The 17,068-nt window shown below is 38.7% G+C and overlaps 2 protein-coding genes across 3 annotated transcripts in view; one reads left to right on the forward strand and one right to left on the reverse strand.

The window, feature by feature from the left end:
* The first annotated feature begins 22 nt into the window (after positions 1 to 22).
* On the forward strand, positions 23 to 8,382 carry LOC137290909 (protein Flattop homolog). The gene is made up of 5 exons (XM_067822115.1): positions 23 to 177; positions 2,132 to 2,188; positions 3,915 to 4,050; positions 6,460 to 6,569; positions 7,049 to 8,382. Exons 1-5 carry the CDS (start codon positions 151 to 153, stop codon positions 7,478 to 7,480), a joined length of 762 nt encoding a protein of 253 aa, XP_067678216.1. The 5' UTR covers positions 23 to 150; the 3' UTR covers positions 7,481 to 8,382.
* Positions 7,816 to 17,068, reverse strand: part of LOC137290884 (retinoblastoma-binding protein 5 homolog) — a 25,307-nt gene continuing 16,054 nt past the window's right edge. For both annotated transcript variants that reach the window (XM_067822065.1, XM_067822057.1), the window contains 3 exons: positions 14,361 to 14,484; positions 11,193 to 11,335; positions 7,816 to 11,024 (listed from right to left, as the gene is read on the reverse strand). In XM_067822065.1, the coding sequence (XP_067678166.1) occupies positions 11,019 to 11,024; positions 11,193 to 11,335; positions 14,361 to 14,484 (273 nt within the window). In that variant the 3' untranslated portion in view covers positions 7,816 to 11,018. The remainder of the gene's footprint in view (positions 11,025 to 11,192; positions 11,336 to 14,360; positions 14,485 to 17,068) is intronic.

The following is a 17,068-nucleotide window of genomic DNA, read 5'->3' on the forward strand; positions in this document are numbered from 1 at the left end:
TTTGTAACGGAAGTTGTTAATCATTTACTGCAGCGTACTTGGAGACGGGAAAGGTTGTTTTGACAACGTGCTGAGTGTTTCACTGTCACTTCCTGGGAAAAGGGAATCCGGTCATTTGGGGACACCGTTTTTACCAAGCTACCATACAAGATGAGCATTAATTTCAGTGCAAACCAGGTAAACAATTACAATATTTCGTTGCTGTTGCATGCTAATATAAAATGTCTTTAAAACATAACCGTTTTCAGGAACAAAATTAGATTGATGTAAATTGAATCGTGTGTACAATATGGAATGTCAGCAGTGAACCCAAAATGCATGTCGTTTCTTAAAACGAACATCTTTCTTTCGACTAACATTCACTCCTCAAATAGATTGTTGTGGCCATGCTAGATTACAGATATCTAAGAGCGCCTTTATTCGTAATGCTTGCCGTTTTAAAACAAATGGTCATTATCAAAATACTTTCATAAATTTGTGTTACTGAACTAATCTCAGTTAGGAAGAGAGAGTAAATACCAAATATGGATTGGCAGTCAAAATGGTAATACAGAATATCGGATAATGTATTATTAAAGCACCTAATATCCACCGTAGATATGGTCAGTGGCGCTGTGACAATGTTGGGGCAGATAAAAGTTCATATAGCTTTTACAGAAAGGCAGCAGTGAACAGATGAGTCTTTAGCATGTTTAACAGTTTCTTTCAATGACATGTTCCTGATTTCCTTTGGAAGAGAGTATCACAGTTCAGGGCTAGCAAAGGAGAAGGCTCAATCACACAGCTGGTTTACAGATATCTTTTAAGATATTTGGGCAGGTAATCATTGTAGAGACAGTAATGAGTCTTTGGAAGCAAATGAGTTTGCTTTTGGTTAGGGTAAGGTTTAGGATTAGATTATGGATTAGGGTTAGGGTTTAGGGTTTGGGTGAAGTTTTGGGTTAGGTATGACGTGACACTAAACAATATGGCTGGTGGGTATCTGCATGGTAGTCTGTAGGTGTACAATGAAAATGATCTTGTGCCATAACAACTCCAGAACTGAAAAGCCGAGTATGACACACAAAAAATGTCTGGCAATATTGTGTTCTAGTATTAAAGAAGTTGTCATCCATATAAACTTATTCTATTTGTAGTATAACAAATACATTCCCCCATGTTTTGGTAAGGGGTACGCAGAAGTATCCTTCTGGGTTATGATTTCTGAATTCTTCAGCCATCATTTTCATCTGTGTTGATCTGAGCAATGGGCATAAGAATAACCCCTTGTAGAAAAGGGGAAGTGGGGTAGCCTGATGGTTAAGCATTCGCTTGTCATGCTGAAGACCTGGGTTGAATTCAAACATCGGTGCAATGTCTGGAGCCCATTTCTGGTGTCCTCCACTGAGATATTGCTAAAAGCAGTGTAAACCAAACACACTCGCCCTTGTAGAAAATGCTTTTGTAAGTAAACGTAATTTTTAGTGACACCAATATGATGAGGCTGTTATATGCCAAATATGGTCATCTTTTTTCGAGAATATTTTGAATGTTGATGTCTGATTATCATTATGTTGGAAGTGCTTTAATATAGTACCTCATTTTTTAATCATTGCTAATCTACACATACAGGAGGAACATTCTGTTTGCTGATTTCAGCATTGCCCCTTATTTTTTAAGTAGAAAGGTTCTCGCATGACATCATGGATTGTAGCCATTTATATTTTGACTTTATTTTATTTTGAGATGAGGTATTTTTTGACTGCTCCCTTTTTAGCCATTTCTGACCTTTTACAACATTGATATATGATTTTGAATGTTTAAGAATTGCCAAATTATTCAATTTTTAGGTTGAAAACTACAAATGCATGCTGTTGCTTTGTGAAAGCTTTCAATTTCAATCATTGAAGAGCAACTTTATATTTGATAAAAATATGGACTACAGGAATCTGATGTGATGCAATTGTTCACAGTCTTTTATTATAAACGTATTGTCTGGTCCAGACTCATTTGTCAACAGACCCTTGCCATATAGCTGCAGTGTTTATGAGTGGGGCATATACAGCATGGTAAATATTTGCAAAACCTGATGCACTCGCTCTGTCATTATGCTGTTATTGATTTTACCATCAGTTCTTCATTCTAATTTCAGTATGAAAATGCTTTCAAGACACTGAAGAACTGGGAAGTGCCAAAAGGATTTGGAGTGGTGAGTGGTGTCATGTTTTTGCATGGATCTTTAACAAAACATCCTGAACATATTTTAGAAGCAGACCATGATTTAAAATCGTAACTTAAAGTGATAAAAAAACCCAAACTTCTGTCTATCACATAAGTTTATGTGCGATATAAAGAACATCACAATTTATGTGTCAATAATCATTAATATGTTTTCCAGTCAATGAGTATCAATCATTCTAGCCCACCTCAGTATGTATGCCTGCACTAAATATTGCACTACAAACCAATATGGATGAATGATTGAAAATTTTGTGTACAATTTTTAAAAGCAGTTTCTGTTGTTCCTTTCAATTAATAGAATACGTCTGTGTGCTTTAAAGTATTGGAGCAGACTGTAGAATATGGAGATTTATTGATACCCCAAATTCATGTTGTGAAAATTATGGCAGGCACACAGTGTTCACGATGGTGTTTCAGAGTAACAGGACATTGGGTCCTGTAAGTTTCAGATGTCTGTCTGACCCACTGAAATTTCACAGGACCCACAGAATGAAGTTTAAAGAACATCTCACATTTAACATTTCTTATAATTGGCTTTGAAATTATTAACATTATATGATAACAAACATAATATTTCTAAACAGCAAAGTAACAACTTCACACAAAGACATTGTGAGATATTCAGACACTGGGGCTGGCGGGTTGGTGATTTCTATCTGACCACTGGCGAATCTGCCTGATTTGTCAGAGGGTCAGACGCTATTCGTGAACACTGGGCACAACTGGGTAATGAATATTCATTTACTGCTTCTAGAAAAAGGATATACATGTTGTTATCACACAGTGTTATGTCAAATTGTATTCAGTGTTTAATCCAAGGATGTGTAGGTATGAAGATTCAGAATTGGCATGATAAAATTATTCTTCATTTTCATTTCTTCATCAATTCTAAACCCTTAATCTACATACAAATCTATACACCAACCAGAAAAATACATATTGGAGTTGGCCCAAACAAAAATATTTTCTGCATAGTAAGTAAATTTAGCCAAGAGCTGAATATTCCAGAATATTTTGCACAATAAAAGCAATCTTTCTACATCTGAAGATGAATGATATTTCCAATTAGTCAATCCATTTTTTATTGAAATCAGAAAAGTTGTTAGTCTGCAATTACTAACTTTTTAATTAAGAAATACAGTTCGTTCTACCTCCATGTATAGTGTAATAAAGCACACTTTTGCCCTAGTTGAGGGCGAAAGTGTGCTTTATTACACTATACATGGTGGTAGAGCGAACTGTATTTCTTTTCTAAGATGCCGTATTCTATAAATTCTAAGCCTAATTTCGATTAATCTTTGGCAGAAAACAAACGACGGTGTCTGTGACCTAAATTTAGAATCCTCACACAGGTCTAACTGATGCGCTGTTCTTTGGACATGTCAGCCCCCTACATTAAGACAAAGGTTACTAGAAAAACAAATGATGAACAGTTTGGTGATGGTTTCGGGTTCGGGTTAGATATCTTCTCTACATCATTTTAATTACATCCATGACGTGTGACGTAATGCAAAAAGTGCACATTATCGTCTGATAAAGTATTGTCGGCGCCTTTGATCTTTCATCGAAGCATCGTAGAAAAAAAAAAAGATTCTTCATACCATACTGTGTGGGAAAATATTATAAAACAAGGAACTAAAAACTACTAAAAAATATTTGTACTGGTTCACTAATCTGTTTGTGTTTGTTTTCAGTATCCATCTTCTCGTGAAGGATTCACTCAGATCATCGCCACAGACCGGGGTCACCTGTCTCCTGGCGTGAAAAGAGACCGTTCTTCGCCATGGGGATCATTTGTGGGCACGTGGGACATGCCCACCAAAGTACCAGGTGAGGGGTGCGCCTTAACATGTGTTAGCCTTGTCACAGTAAAAGGTGACTAATGAGATCGGGTGGGCAAACTCACTGACTTGGTTGCCACATGACATCACATCCTGATTCCACATGACAATGCCTTATGACTTAGTCTGGAATATTGCTGAGTTGCCTGAGTGCACCTTAAAATAAACAAACAAACAAACAAATTTGCTCTGTTTGATTGGCATTTTAGAAGTTGATGGATAATAGAAAAGTATAATACTTTGTGGATAACAACTTCATTATTTCTATGATTATACTTTTCCATTAAACAAATATGCAAGAGACAAGGATACTACAGTTTTTATTTTCAGTATGTATGATATCATCAAAAACAGATACATGAATCATAAACTTGTATTATCAAAAATCATTGTTCAATACGTAATATCATAAACTGTATGAAAGCAGAGCAAGCATGTAGTTATTGCTTGGAGTTGAACAAAAGTACTTTATGAAGGGCAAGATCTCTGTTAGGTTTAGACCTCGGCAGCCTTGCTTATCGTAATAGCGGGATGAGGTCCTCCTTCTGCTCCTCCTCTTTTCTGGTTCTTCTCTGTTAAAACTCATGAAGATCCCAGTTAGAAGTGGTTTCAGTAACCCATGCTTGTCGTAAGAGGCGACTAACAAGATCAGGTGGTCAGGTTCGCAGACTTGGTTGATCCAAATATATGACAAAACCTAGTTTGTCTTGATCAGTGAAGAGCATCTCACAGTTCTATAGTGAGAATATTATACAAAAGTGTGAATCATAATGATCTTCAGGACAAGAGAATTCTTCTATTTCCCAAGTGAGTGTTAGGGTTACAAACTTCATTTTCACTGAAGTTTCAATTGTAATTAACAGATTTTCAGGACAAAAGAGGGGTGCACACACACACTCCACCCCTTCTGGATTGACCTATGTTTATATCTAGAAAGTCAAGCTTGCCCACCCCTTTTAGCAACAATCATGCCTAAGCCCAAGGATTTTTTAATAATGGTAGATATGTCCCTGCTAATATAAAGTAGTGTAAAACTAAACTCACTCACTAATTATTGCCAGAGCTCTCACATTTCTTAATGACAAATAGTTTTGAATTCATTAGCAATGCTGTCAGTGTGTCTGGGTGGAGTGCTCTTCACGTCTTGAAAGGTTGCTTTGATGTGTCAGATTTTGACACAAGCGAAGTACAGGTTTGGTCATGGTTAATTAGTTGAACATCATTAATTTATAGGACATCAGAAAAAAGTTCGACATTCAATCAGGGACAGGTAATAGTAAACTCAAGCTGATTTTTCCAATCCATAGTGGCTTAAGGATACTGGCTAGCAACCAGTTATTGCTATTTTTAAGTACTTTTTAACTATTTGCTCCATTATTTCTTAACAGAATGAAATAAAATTTATCTTGATGATAGATCAGCTATTCACCGGTGTTTTCTGCTTGTTTACAGTTGTTGATCATGTTTCTCCAAGATTGTGTAGATTGTGCTTTCCCTACAACTAACAAGACCAATTTTCGCCATTTCTAAAGTTTTTATGTTATTCAGCTAATTTGACATAAACTTGGTAATAAAACTATTGTGTTTCAAACCTTGACATATTGAAGAAAATGAAGAAATTTCATGATTGGAATTTGTTTAAAAAAAAAGAAGTTTATAAGAACAAAACTCGCTCTCATTGTGAATGTTGACGGATGCTGATATAAGCTGATGGGAATATGGAGATGTCACCGTGGGGTTGAACTATCAAACTTGACATATTGAGTAAATGTTTGTTTTCTTGGGGAAAAACATAAAGATAAAGGTGAAAATTGAAAGTTATATTTTGTCAGTATCGCCTGCATGGTATCCATGGTAAGTCCATAAAACAGAGATGGAAATTTGGGTTAATTCAAAGTTAAGTGATTAACTGTTGGCATTATGGGTATGTCCAGACAAATTAAAATCTGCACTTTTTGTGGACTGAATTGTCAAGTCATAGATTCACTACACAGCCAGGACGATTTTCATTCAATTCTCATCGTTTATGAAATTTCATGTCAACACACTCATGGTCACGTGACATACCCCGACGTGTTTGGGTCCCTTCTTCCTAGGGATTTATATTTGTAACGGCTACAGTGTAAAATACTCACAGTAATTCTAACTCTTGTAACCTTTGTGTTTTGTGGATGTGTCAATCTGTGAAATACTATGGAAGTACAAGTAAAGCTCTCTGCACAAGCACTACAGCCAGGTGTTCGTGATAACTGCTCACAAGCCAGTAACTTAGTTTTATAAATCTGAAGACTAACTGGCAAAGCATCATATTTCATCCTTCCTCAAGCTTGTAAGAAGTATAGTGGTCCTGACATCACTTGGGTTGACAACCACATTGTAGCTCTCTCCTTGTCTCTAGGTAACAAAATTACTAACAACACTGCCAGGTCTGGAGCAGCCATGGAAAAACTAGTGAGGATGAAGACAGAGGGAGACATCATTCTCAGTGGACAACTAAAGAGGTGCAGGGTAAGCAAGAAAACTTTTATTAATGTATAGGCTCCCAATACTATCACTGCAAGTGGTGCTGGGAAAGGGAGACAACTCTCATCATTGTGTATCCTCTCGCTCACCATCACATTGAATGTTCAGGACACAGAAAACCTCAATGAACCCAATACTCAGCAATAATTTAATGTAAGGTTGCACACAGAGAGCTGTGTTAAGAGTTCTTCATAAAAACAAGGAAGTATGTCATTATTTAACTGAACATGAATATAACAGTTTGTTCAGTGTTGGGCACATATATGCCTTTTTAGGCACAAGGTGTCCCTAAAGCTTTACCTACCTACCTACCTACCTACCTACCTACTCACCTACCCATGCTCCCAACGCCAATCTTAGTCACTGAAGTTAACTTAACCTATGCCATATGTGATTGTTTCACCCTAATAATAAATAGCTATTCTGTTCCACCTGCTAACAGCATGCATTGTCAACTTGAACAGATCCCTCCCCCACAGCGGATCAAGGACAGTGTTGAAGACATCATAGCAGGTACAACTCAAAAACCAGCCACTCCCAAACCAGCAACGCCCAAAGCAGCCACACCCAAATCTGCCACAGGAAGATTATCAGGCGCCGGAGAGCCCATAGTGGAATCTCGGATCAGATCTGGAGCAATGAACCCAGTCCCAGCCTCCAACACATCACCCAAGTCTATCGAATGGCCACGTCCAGGAGCATCACGCATGGAGAATGCACAGCGTCCATCATCCCATGCATCCAAACCACCATCCCCAACAGTGCCGACATGTCCAGCAGAGATATCAGCTGCAGGTTTTGCAGCCAACATGGTGGGAACCCCAGAACCGGAACTCCAAGCCCTGCAAAGAGGAACTTCCCCAGGAGGAATGGTGACAGAACAAGAACAAGTTTAGTTGTTTTATTGACTCCTGGATATTTCAAGTTTGGGGAGTAGATTTGAATTCAAATAAACTGTACCCAAATATCCTCATGGAAACTGGCAATGATTTGTGAATTTTCCACGTTATTGTGACTGATATTTATTAATTTTGAACTTTTGTGACTAATGTGTCAATACATTCTATCAGTTCTAACTGATAATTTTACATCCTCCTGAAATTTTGGTCTGACTAAATACATTTACATCCCCATTTACACTTATAGAAAAGTATTCCACATATATTTTAAGATCCTACAAAAGCACAAGTGATATTCTATTTTGTTTTTCTTAACAATGTTTATATTTTGTTAGCAAGTTTAACCCACATGTCCTTCTTTTGAGAGAAACACATTGAAGTTCAGTGATGTCTTTATATTTTCACTCTGAAAGTTGAGAAAAGTCATTTAAAATGAGAATAATTATCAAATTTTCAAATGTATAATTGACAAGATGGCTGTAGATACCAAGATGAAAACTGTCATAAAGCTTTAAGGTGGCTGAAATATTTATAGTAAAGGTGTGCAGGTGATGGTGAGTTTTTTGGAAGGTACAGGCAGTAAATGCTGGCTAAATCAATTATCAGAAATATTGACAATAATGTACATGAACTATTGTGATGAAATACTCATCACATTTCTATGAAATGTTACCACCACACCCAAAAGGATAAACTATGCATGTTTTCAACCTGTTTTTTCCCTTGTTATCTGAGTAGATCCTTATAATTGGAAAGCCAGACTTAACAGTTTCATAGATCTGTCAGTAGAACATTCTGTATGCAACAGTGTGTAACAGGAGTCACTTCACATGTTCTGTGTCCGCGTCTTGTCCAAACTTCTTTTACCTCAAGCTTTGTTAATAAAACTGTTAAAACAATCTTGTCTTACCTTTTGAACAGCCTATGGTGCCAGGCTGACCTAACCTGTTCAGAACAAGAAGACATGGTTATCAACATCCCCCCAGCCCGACCGTCCTGAAAATACATACCACATTTCGTTTCCCGCTTGCGTCCAAATGTGTCCGAAGTTATAATAGTTAAGGGCGAAAGTGTGCTTTATTGCACTATACATGGTGGAAGAGCAAACTGGTTTTCTTTTCTATGATGCAGATTTGATACTTACAAAGGAAAACTTCAATTAATCTAAGGCAGAAAACAAAAGACAGTGTCGGTGACCTAAAATAAGAATCCTCTCACAGGGCTAACTGATGCACTGTTCTTTTGACATCTGTCACCCCCTACCCACCTACATGAAGACAAATGTTACCAGAAAAACAAATGATAAAATATCTTCTCTAAATTATTTTCATTACATCTGTGATTAACATAAACCATATGGGGCAATATGAATGTCGCATTTCTACTACCAACACAGTTTTGATTCAGATCAGTACATCCAGATGAAGCTGACTGGTCAAGCAACACATTCCATGATTGCACTATGGGAATGTAAACATTGCAAACATTAACGTGTTGCTGTAAAATTGTTGGTCAAACTAGGAGACATTTAATCCGTTAGAAATCATAAACATAATGTTTCCACCAGTGATGTTAGCTGAATGATGCAAATGCAAACCAAAAAACAGGTTGCAATGGAGTAGTTGACTGTAGGAGGCTGTACGAGGTGATGACAACTAACATGCATCGTGATGTTGCATATATTGTGACACCATGCAAAAGTGTTCGATAGCAAGGGGGCAGACTTGAATGGCGCAGTGCTTCCAACACATTGTGACGTAAATGCAAAATGGTGCACATTATCGTCTGATAAAGTACTGTCGGCGCCTTTGATCTTTCATCAAAGCATCTTAGAATAAGAACAGTATCTGAGAAAATCTGTCCCCATCAGGGACACCATGCACTAATCAAGAACAAGACAAAGACCATATCTCTGTAACAAATTGTTACACAGTTTCTGTTTTGAACTCTATCAAAGCATTCATGTCTTGAAAGCACATACCAAATTAGGTTTTCCTATCTGTAATAGTTTCTGAGAAAGCTGGACCCATCATTTAGCAATGACAAAAGGAAGGACAGATGGAGCTCAATCCTATATCCCCCCTCCACTTCATGGCGGAGGATAACAATCATACTACTGACAAAACAAGTCTCCTGTTGTCAAGGTGACCAAATATATTTGCCAGTACATCTTGGTGGTCAACAGTACTAATCTGTAAAATACTCTTCATTATAAAAGTCTGCTGTTGCTAAGGTAACCAAATCTATTCATATGTACACCAGTGATTAACAGTATAAATTTCCATTATACTATTGACAATACAAGTCTTCTGTTTGTAAGTGCACCACAGTGAATTCTGCTGTTGTGATTCAATATCCATACTCTATGTCATCATGATCAAATTCCATGAAGTTAGGATGGTCCTGTCAACACCATGCCTTTGATCAGACTGCCCGGGTTGTGAGTGAGTTTGGTTTTAGGCTTAGCAATATTCACATGGGGGGAACATCATGAATGAATGTCACACATTGCATCCATGTGGGGATCCAAACCCGGGTCTTCAACATGAGCAAACACTTTAACCACTAGGCTACCCCACTGCTCCCCCTATCAATGTTGTGAGAAACAAAGTCAGACTCAATATCTATGTTTTCAGTTTATTTCAGTAGCACTTGTATTACATCTTGTACAAAGCAGATATCCACTAAAACACTGTATGAACAAAGTAAGTCTTTCAGCTGCCTTCACACTTCCGTGTCATGTGCTACATAATCTGTACACAATTATCATACAACCACATACTAGAAGCCGCCATATAGTTGGACAGTTGTGTGCAGTGTAAAACTCAACCAACTCACGTACAAGAAGACACTGGGTCACTCCAAAATGTAATCAGAGACCTGAACCAAGAAAGCCAGTGGTTGAGATCACGAGGACCTGTGCAAAAAGAACTACAATTTCCAATCAGCCAAAACACATGACATCACTCCAATCACACCTCAGATACATCGTCTGACACTCTCAGACATTTCCCAGTCACTTCTTCACATTCATGAGCTCTAGCACCAGTATTTTTTTAGAAACTTGAGTCTGAGTGAGGGAGTTGGGTTTTATGCCGCTTTTGGCAATGTCACTGCAGAGGACACTAGAAATGTGCTTTATGCATTGTACTCGTGGGGAATCAAACCCGGTTCTTCGGTGTAACGATCAAACACTTTAACCATGGGCTACCCCACCACCTCAGCAGCTTCACTATGTACAACATGAGCAGATTCTCATCCCCTGGATCTGGCAAAGTCAGACACAAGTATGTTATTGTCTACACAGAATCTTTGACTCATCCAGGTGGTTAATCCAAGTGACTGATCCAAGGATTTGATCCAAGCAGTTGATATCAGTGACTGATCCAAGTAGTTTTCTTTCCATGACATCTTGGCTCTACAATACATCCAGCTCAGAGCTGACACAGTTTATCTCCAAACATTCTGTCTTCCACTGTTGCCATGGTGATCATCCCATGGATTTGGTTTTCTTCAAATATGGCTATAACTTTCCTCATACCTGAAACACAGGCAACAAATTCTCAACACCTTTTCAGGAGCATCAACTCGTAAATTTGACTAACTCCTAAATTTAAAAAATAATTCCAAAAGACAATTTCTGCAAGTCAACCATGGTTGTATCACAAACTGTATTGGCTGATACACCTACACAAGTAACAGAACTTACATTTTCCTTCAAGCTGTAGCTCTCATCTTTCGCCCTGTGTCGAGATTTCTCAGGTTTGGATGTTCGTGGTTTGGCAGGTCGTGTCTGTTTTCTCTGTTGAGATTTTTCTTGAGGTTTCTTTACATTCAGCAGTGGATGAATTTCTGGTAAAGATAGTTTTAAAGAAACATAATCAAAATTCTGTTGACTGAACGGCAGATCAAGTCGATCCTACTGCACTAATAATGGCTTGAGGATACACGGACAAAAACAAGTGTTCTAAATGTGCCAAAGATCACTCACAAGGATCCTGTGTCCTTTACAATGTTTTTTCTATTTACTTATTTTTTGTTTGTTGAATGCCGCACTCAGTAATATTCCAGCTATATGGCAGCGATTAATTAATATTCAAGTCTGGACCAGACAACCCAGTGATAAACATCATGAGCATCGTTCTACACAATTGGGATACGATGACTTGTGTCAACAAAGTTAGTCATCTCATATGACAAGCATGGGTTACTGAAGACCAATTCTAACGCAAATCTACACTGGTCCCTTTGCAATATCAATATGGCAACCACAAAATTCCTTTAATAATCTCAATGCCAGGTGACTTTCATTTCATCATCAATTAGATAACACAATAAACCATGTTTATAACAAACCTGCTTGCAATAAACTGCTGGATATAACAAACCTGCTTGCAGCAAACTGCTGGATATAACAAACCTGCTTGCAGCAAACTGCTGGATATAACAAACCTGCTTGCAATAAACTGCTGGATATAACAAACCTGCTTGCAGTAAACTGCTGGAGATAACAAACCTGCTTGCAGTAAACTGCTGGATATAACAAACCTGCTTGCAGTAAACTGCTGGATATAACAAACCTGCTTGCAGTAAACTGCTGGATATAACAAACCTGCTTGCAATAAACTGCTGGATATAACAAACCTGCTTGCAGTAAACTGCTGGATATAACAAACCTGCTTCATATTCATTCCATTACGTACAAAAACGAGTAATGACGTCAGTTGCTTCCACTACATACAGAGTTCAATTAATTTTTAAGACTGTCTGGTAGAGAGATCCAACTCTGATTTCATCAAGTTTACCAGCCATCCCAGTTGTGTGAGCAGGTTGAAGGTCATGTCTACCTGCCGTCTGAGATGTCTGGCTTCTCAGTGAACTTGTATCCCATCGTCTGAGTAGACTTTGATGATGTAAACAGGTGACGAGGGGCTTGGTCACTCACGTAAATAATGATGGGGCCAACAATATTCCAAAGGGCAGGACGCTCCACTGGAAGTGTCGACCTCTGAACAGGAATCTCACGTACTTTCTCTGATGAATTGAGATGTGTAGATTCGCATGTTGTAGGTCTATGCTGTTCAGGTAATCTGCTGGACTGATGAGCTGTTTGAGCTGAGGCAGGTGGATCATCTTGCAATTCTCTGGCTTGAGGAGATAGTCTTGGTTGAACCTCTTCATGTTGTATATCGACCTGAACTCCTGTTTGTAGTTCTTCTTGGGTATCAGGAAAATTTGGCCATACAAGCCAGGCGTTAGATGATATTGATCTATCACTATTATGGTGTTCATGGCCAACAGCAAGTTAATGACTTCTTTTTCCTTTTCTGCCTGGTCGTCTGCAAAGGTAAGGCTACTAACTGGTCAAGGGTCAGTGGTGGTATGGCCTTCAGCTGCACTCGGTACCCTTCTCGTAGTGTTTGTTCGACTTAGTCACCTTCCAATATTCCACAGTTTTCCCAGTACCTTTGCAGACATCTACCAAAATGCCAATGGTTGTACAGGAACGACTCGGGGTGAAAGTGTGCAGTCATTCAAAGCCCCATCTTCGTCTTCATCATCTGGAACTTCTGGGAGTACATCCACTCCCAGAGTTGCCCCTGCTGGTTCCAGATGAGCAATGAAAGGAACTATTACCACCTTTGAAGCTGAAGTATTTCTTCTCCTTTGCGTTCTGTACTCTGGAGAACTTTGACTTCTTGCTGTACCTCTGTGACGTTTGATGGATGACGTCGACCAACATGTCAATCGACTTGATCATCATGACTTCTCTGGAATCATGTGTGACTTCCTTGGCAACTTCATTGATCTCCCTGCAGGAGATAATAGGCACCGTCCAGGGAGATCTTAGTAGAGGTTTGGTAAAGCTTTACTCCAGGAACATGTTGATAGTAGACCTGGCTTCGTAGTAGGGTGAGACCCGCTGATGTTGAGTTGTTATTGGTGACAAAATCATCCTATTCTCTTCAGTCTTAGGGTTCTGGAATCTGGATATCAACACCTCGTTGATCGCTCTAGTTCTCGCCAGGCCAAAGACCATTCTTCTAGTCATGGTGATAAGTTGATAAATCTTCTTATCTCTTATAAGACTTGTTACTCTCATGAAGGGGTCCATCTTATGCAGGGGGAACTTCTTAGAGTTGAACGTTGGTACGCTGTACGGAGGTTTGCTAACACCTTGGAGATCAGTGGAATCATGAAGGTCATCCCGCAGCATCTTCTATGTGAACGCTACATTGTGATGAATAAATGTCACAAAATATGGATAATTTTTTCAAAACTTTGACATACAATGAACGCTATCTATAGCCAAAACACATACACAGCTTTAATTGGATAGAAGGATCTAAATATAAAAGAATATGGTGCTGTATACTCCAGTGCTTGCCTAACCACCCGCATGAAGGAGAGAGTAACAAGCATGGTAAGTCATATGACTGTTTTGGCGGGAAAGGTTTCGAAGGAGGCAACGTATTGGTGAGAGAACTTTTAGGCCCCCTACAAGGGAACTACAAGAGATTCTACTATCATTCGCACAAAAGAAGGTGATGAGCATAATAAGCATGAGTTAGGAAAAGGAAAAAGTATGTTTTCAATATGATATGTCACCAAAATAGGCACACTGAAACTATATTCATGCCTCTTGAACAAATTGGCTGTCATCATTAGTTTCATCAATGACGTTTACTTTTAACATCCAAAGGACGACAAACATCACAACATAGGCTCACTTAATTTTCAATCAAACTAATATCTAAGTTAAGTCAACCAAAGGATGACAAATAGTCTCACTCAATCAGGTGTTCTACAAGTATAAGGGTCTTGACATTCAAGACTAAAGAAAACCCCTACAAAGTGTGGCAAAACTGGTGGTTACCATCAAATGGTGCATCAGGAAGATCGATTTCTATAGGTTTTGTCTTCTTTTTCTTGGCAGGAGGTGTGGCCTCAGGCTGAGATAGGTTCCTCTTCTTTTCTTGGGTTACTGGAGGTTCTTCTGCCTGAAAACAGTCAGCAAACAGTAGCTCATGCTATGTCTCCTGATTGAGGGAAACAACTCTGCAAAGAGTGGTGGTGCTGTGTCCCCTATTACCGAACAAAGTACATTCTGATATTGGCACTGCAAATACTCTCATCACACTTGAGGCAGAATAAGCCGAAAAGCTGTAGGAATGAAAATTACTGCATATTTCTGAAAATGCATTCTGAATGCGTTCCAAATATTTGGGTCAATTATGTCCGAATGTGTTGAACGTGTTCAAACTTTCAAGTGGAAAAATATCACAAGACATTTGAGGTGCATTCAAACTGCATTCTCAGTATTTTTATGCTTACCACATTCTATTCGCCTTCTAAGTATTCTGAACATATTCGAGGGAGATTAGAAAAGATGGGCCACTTTAAATCCTGTCAGAATGTCATGCATGAGTCTAGATGAATATTCTTCAAGTGTATGGAATATTTTGATTGAAGTTGCAATACAGTTTGAATGTACCTACAGTCTCAACATCCCCTCTTCAAATTAGTCCTGATGTCATAAAACAACAACGCCAAATCGCATGAAAACATGGTCATCTGTCACAAAAACATCTGATAGCATTTTGAACTCGCATTATTACACAGCTTGAACTAACTGTTTATTGTGAACTGTCTCCAATTTTAAAAATATTGTTTTCTGGCTGATTCTCACTGATTCCTGTCAATTCAAAATAAGCCGTTAGGGACACAACTCTACACCGAAACGAAGAGACTCTTAGATACCTGTGTGACCATGTATTTCCTGTTAACCAACAAAACATCAGCACATTGTGCTATGACTAAGGGATGTTACATGTACAGCAAGTGTAGCGCTTTTGTAAACAAAGTGAGAATGTTCATTTCAATGTTTCTGATTGGTTATGTACACAACCATGGTCTGACCTTATCGAATCATATTTGGTGCAAAGTATACTAGAAAGAATTTGTTTCCGGCTGGTCCTGTATTCATGATAGGACCAAAAGAGTTATAAATAGACTCCATCAAAATCATCCCCAATATCTCCAGGGTATATGTTCCGATAAGTCTCCACTATACCCTGGACGCATCTACGGGTCAACCTAACAATTTTATTACCTCCCTTTGCTGCCTCCGCATTCTCAAAGTAGCAAATCAGCTAGGCCGCAGTTATAACCGAGCTTGCCTTCAAAGGTAGCAGTTGCAGCTGTGAAGGTTTGCTCACAGTGCAACTCAGATTTGGGGGAAACCATACAGACAAATTTATAGGTCTGAAACTTTAAAAAAATATATCCAAGTACTCCTTCTACCTCTTTCAGAGAACCTCTGCATAGTTTGTGTTGTCAAGTTTAATCAGTTAGATGATCTGAAAAGTAGAATTGATTGGATCGCTCAACCTCCCAGTGTAGACACCTGATTGGATAAAAAGCCAGCTGAGACGTGGTTGAGTCCAGGGTATTGTGGAGACTTATCAAAACGATAATGAGATAATGAGATATGAGATAATGAGGATGCATCCAAATATGAATCAATAATAAAACAAATGGATTGTGCATGTTATCACTCATCAGTGAGTCATCACAATAGTACCAAGCACCCATACAATCACTGAATGCTCATCATTTCAACCACTGGATTGTATCAGACTCCACTACTTATTATTATCATGGTGTGGTCCTGTACACAGGGCTCAGGTGAAGTTAAGCGACGTTGGGCCCGGAGAGTCCTTGATGGATGGCTTGACTCCTGAAAGTTTCTAGGACTTCAATGCTGCCCCATAACAAAGCACACATGACACATGTGGTCTCACCTTAGGTACGTGAGTTTGTTAATGAAATCACCCACCAGTAAATTGTTCGCCCAGCAGTAAATGGGTACCCAGTCGGATAAGTCATATGTGTTATCTGGTGTAATGATACATAAGCGCTTTGAGCATGCATAAGTGAAAGAAAACAGGCATTTTAGATAAAGGTATTATGATTATTATCATATTTACATACTGCTGTCATAGCTACAAGATGCTGAGCATGGCTTCAAATAACAAACAAAACAGACATGCAGAGATCCTATAGCCAGGTGACAAGACAGTGATGTGCTGGCAGATGTGCAGACAACCAGTTGGACTGTAACAATTCACTGGCATCACACCTGTGCAGTCGACAATGATTTCACGCCATGACATGTCAGGACACTGCAGTGAATCGTTCAGTCCAAAGACAAAAAGCATCTGGGATTCATTTGAAAAAGCACAAAGGACTGTAGCAGTCAAAACTCCTGTACTTTAACATACATTTAACAGTAACATATGATAATTGTAACTCCCATACTTTAGCATGGCCCTATGATTGCTGCAACTGAAACATTAATGCAGACTTGGGATAGTCCATACTTTAGCATAAACTAGTGATAGTTGTAATTTATTCTATAACAGACTTGGGACTGTCCAACATATTAAAGCATAGAGCAGTGATTGTGGTAGTTCCCACACTTGCGCACAGACCCGTGACGGCCTTCGTAAATCCCATACCACAATCCAGACTTGCGAAAATCGTAACTCCCATACTATAATCTAGACTTGTGACCATTGTAAC

This window comes from Haliotis asinina, chromosome 1 (genome assembly GCF_037392515.1).
Source record: "Haliotis asinina isolate JCU_RB_2024 chromosome 1, JCU_Hal_asi_v2, whole genome shotgun sequence".
In the NCBI taxonomy this organism is placed as follows: domain Eukaryota; kingdom Metazoa; phylum Mollusca; class Gastropoda; order Lepetellida; family Haliotidae; genus Haliotis; species Haliotis asinina.

Excerpts from the sequence above, each read along its gene's own strand:
- LOC137290909 (XM_067822115.1), top strand. The coding sequence starts at position 151 with ATGAGCATTAATTTCAGTGCAAACCAG. Across the intron at positions 2,189-3,914 it reads TGCCAAAAGGATTTGGAGTG|TATCCATCTTCTCGTGAAGG; the intron begins GTGAGTGGTGTC and ends GTTTGTTTTCAG. Across the intron at positions 4,051-6,459 it reads CATGCCCACCAAAGTACCAG|GTAACAAAATTACTAACAAC; the intron begins GTGAGGGGTGCG and ends CCTTGTCTCTAG.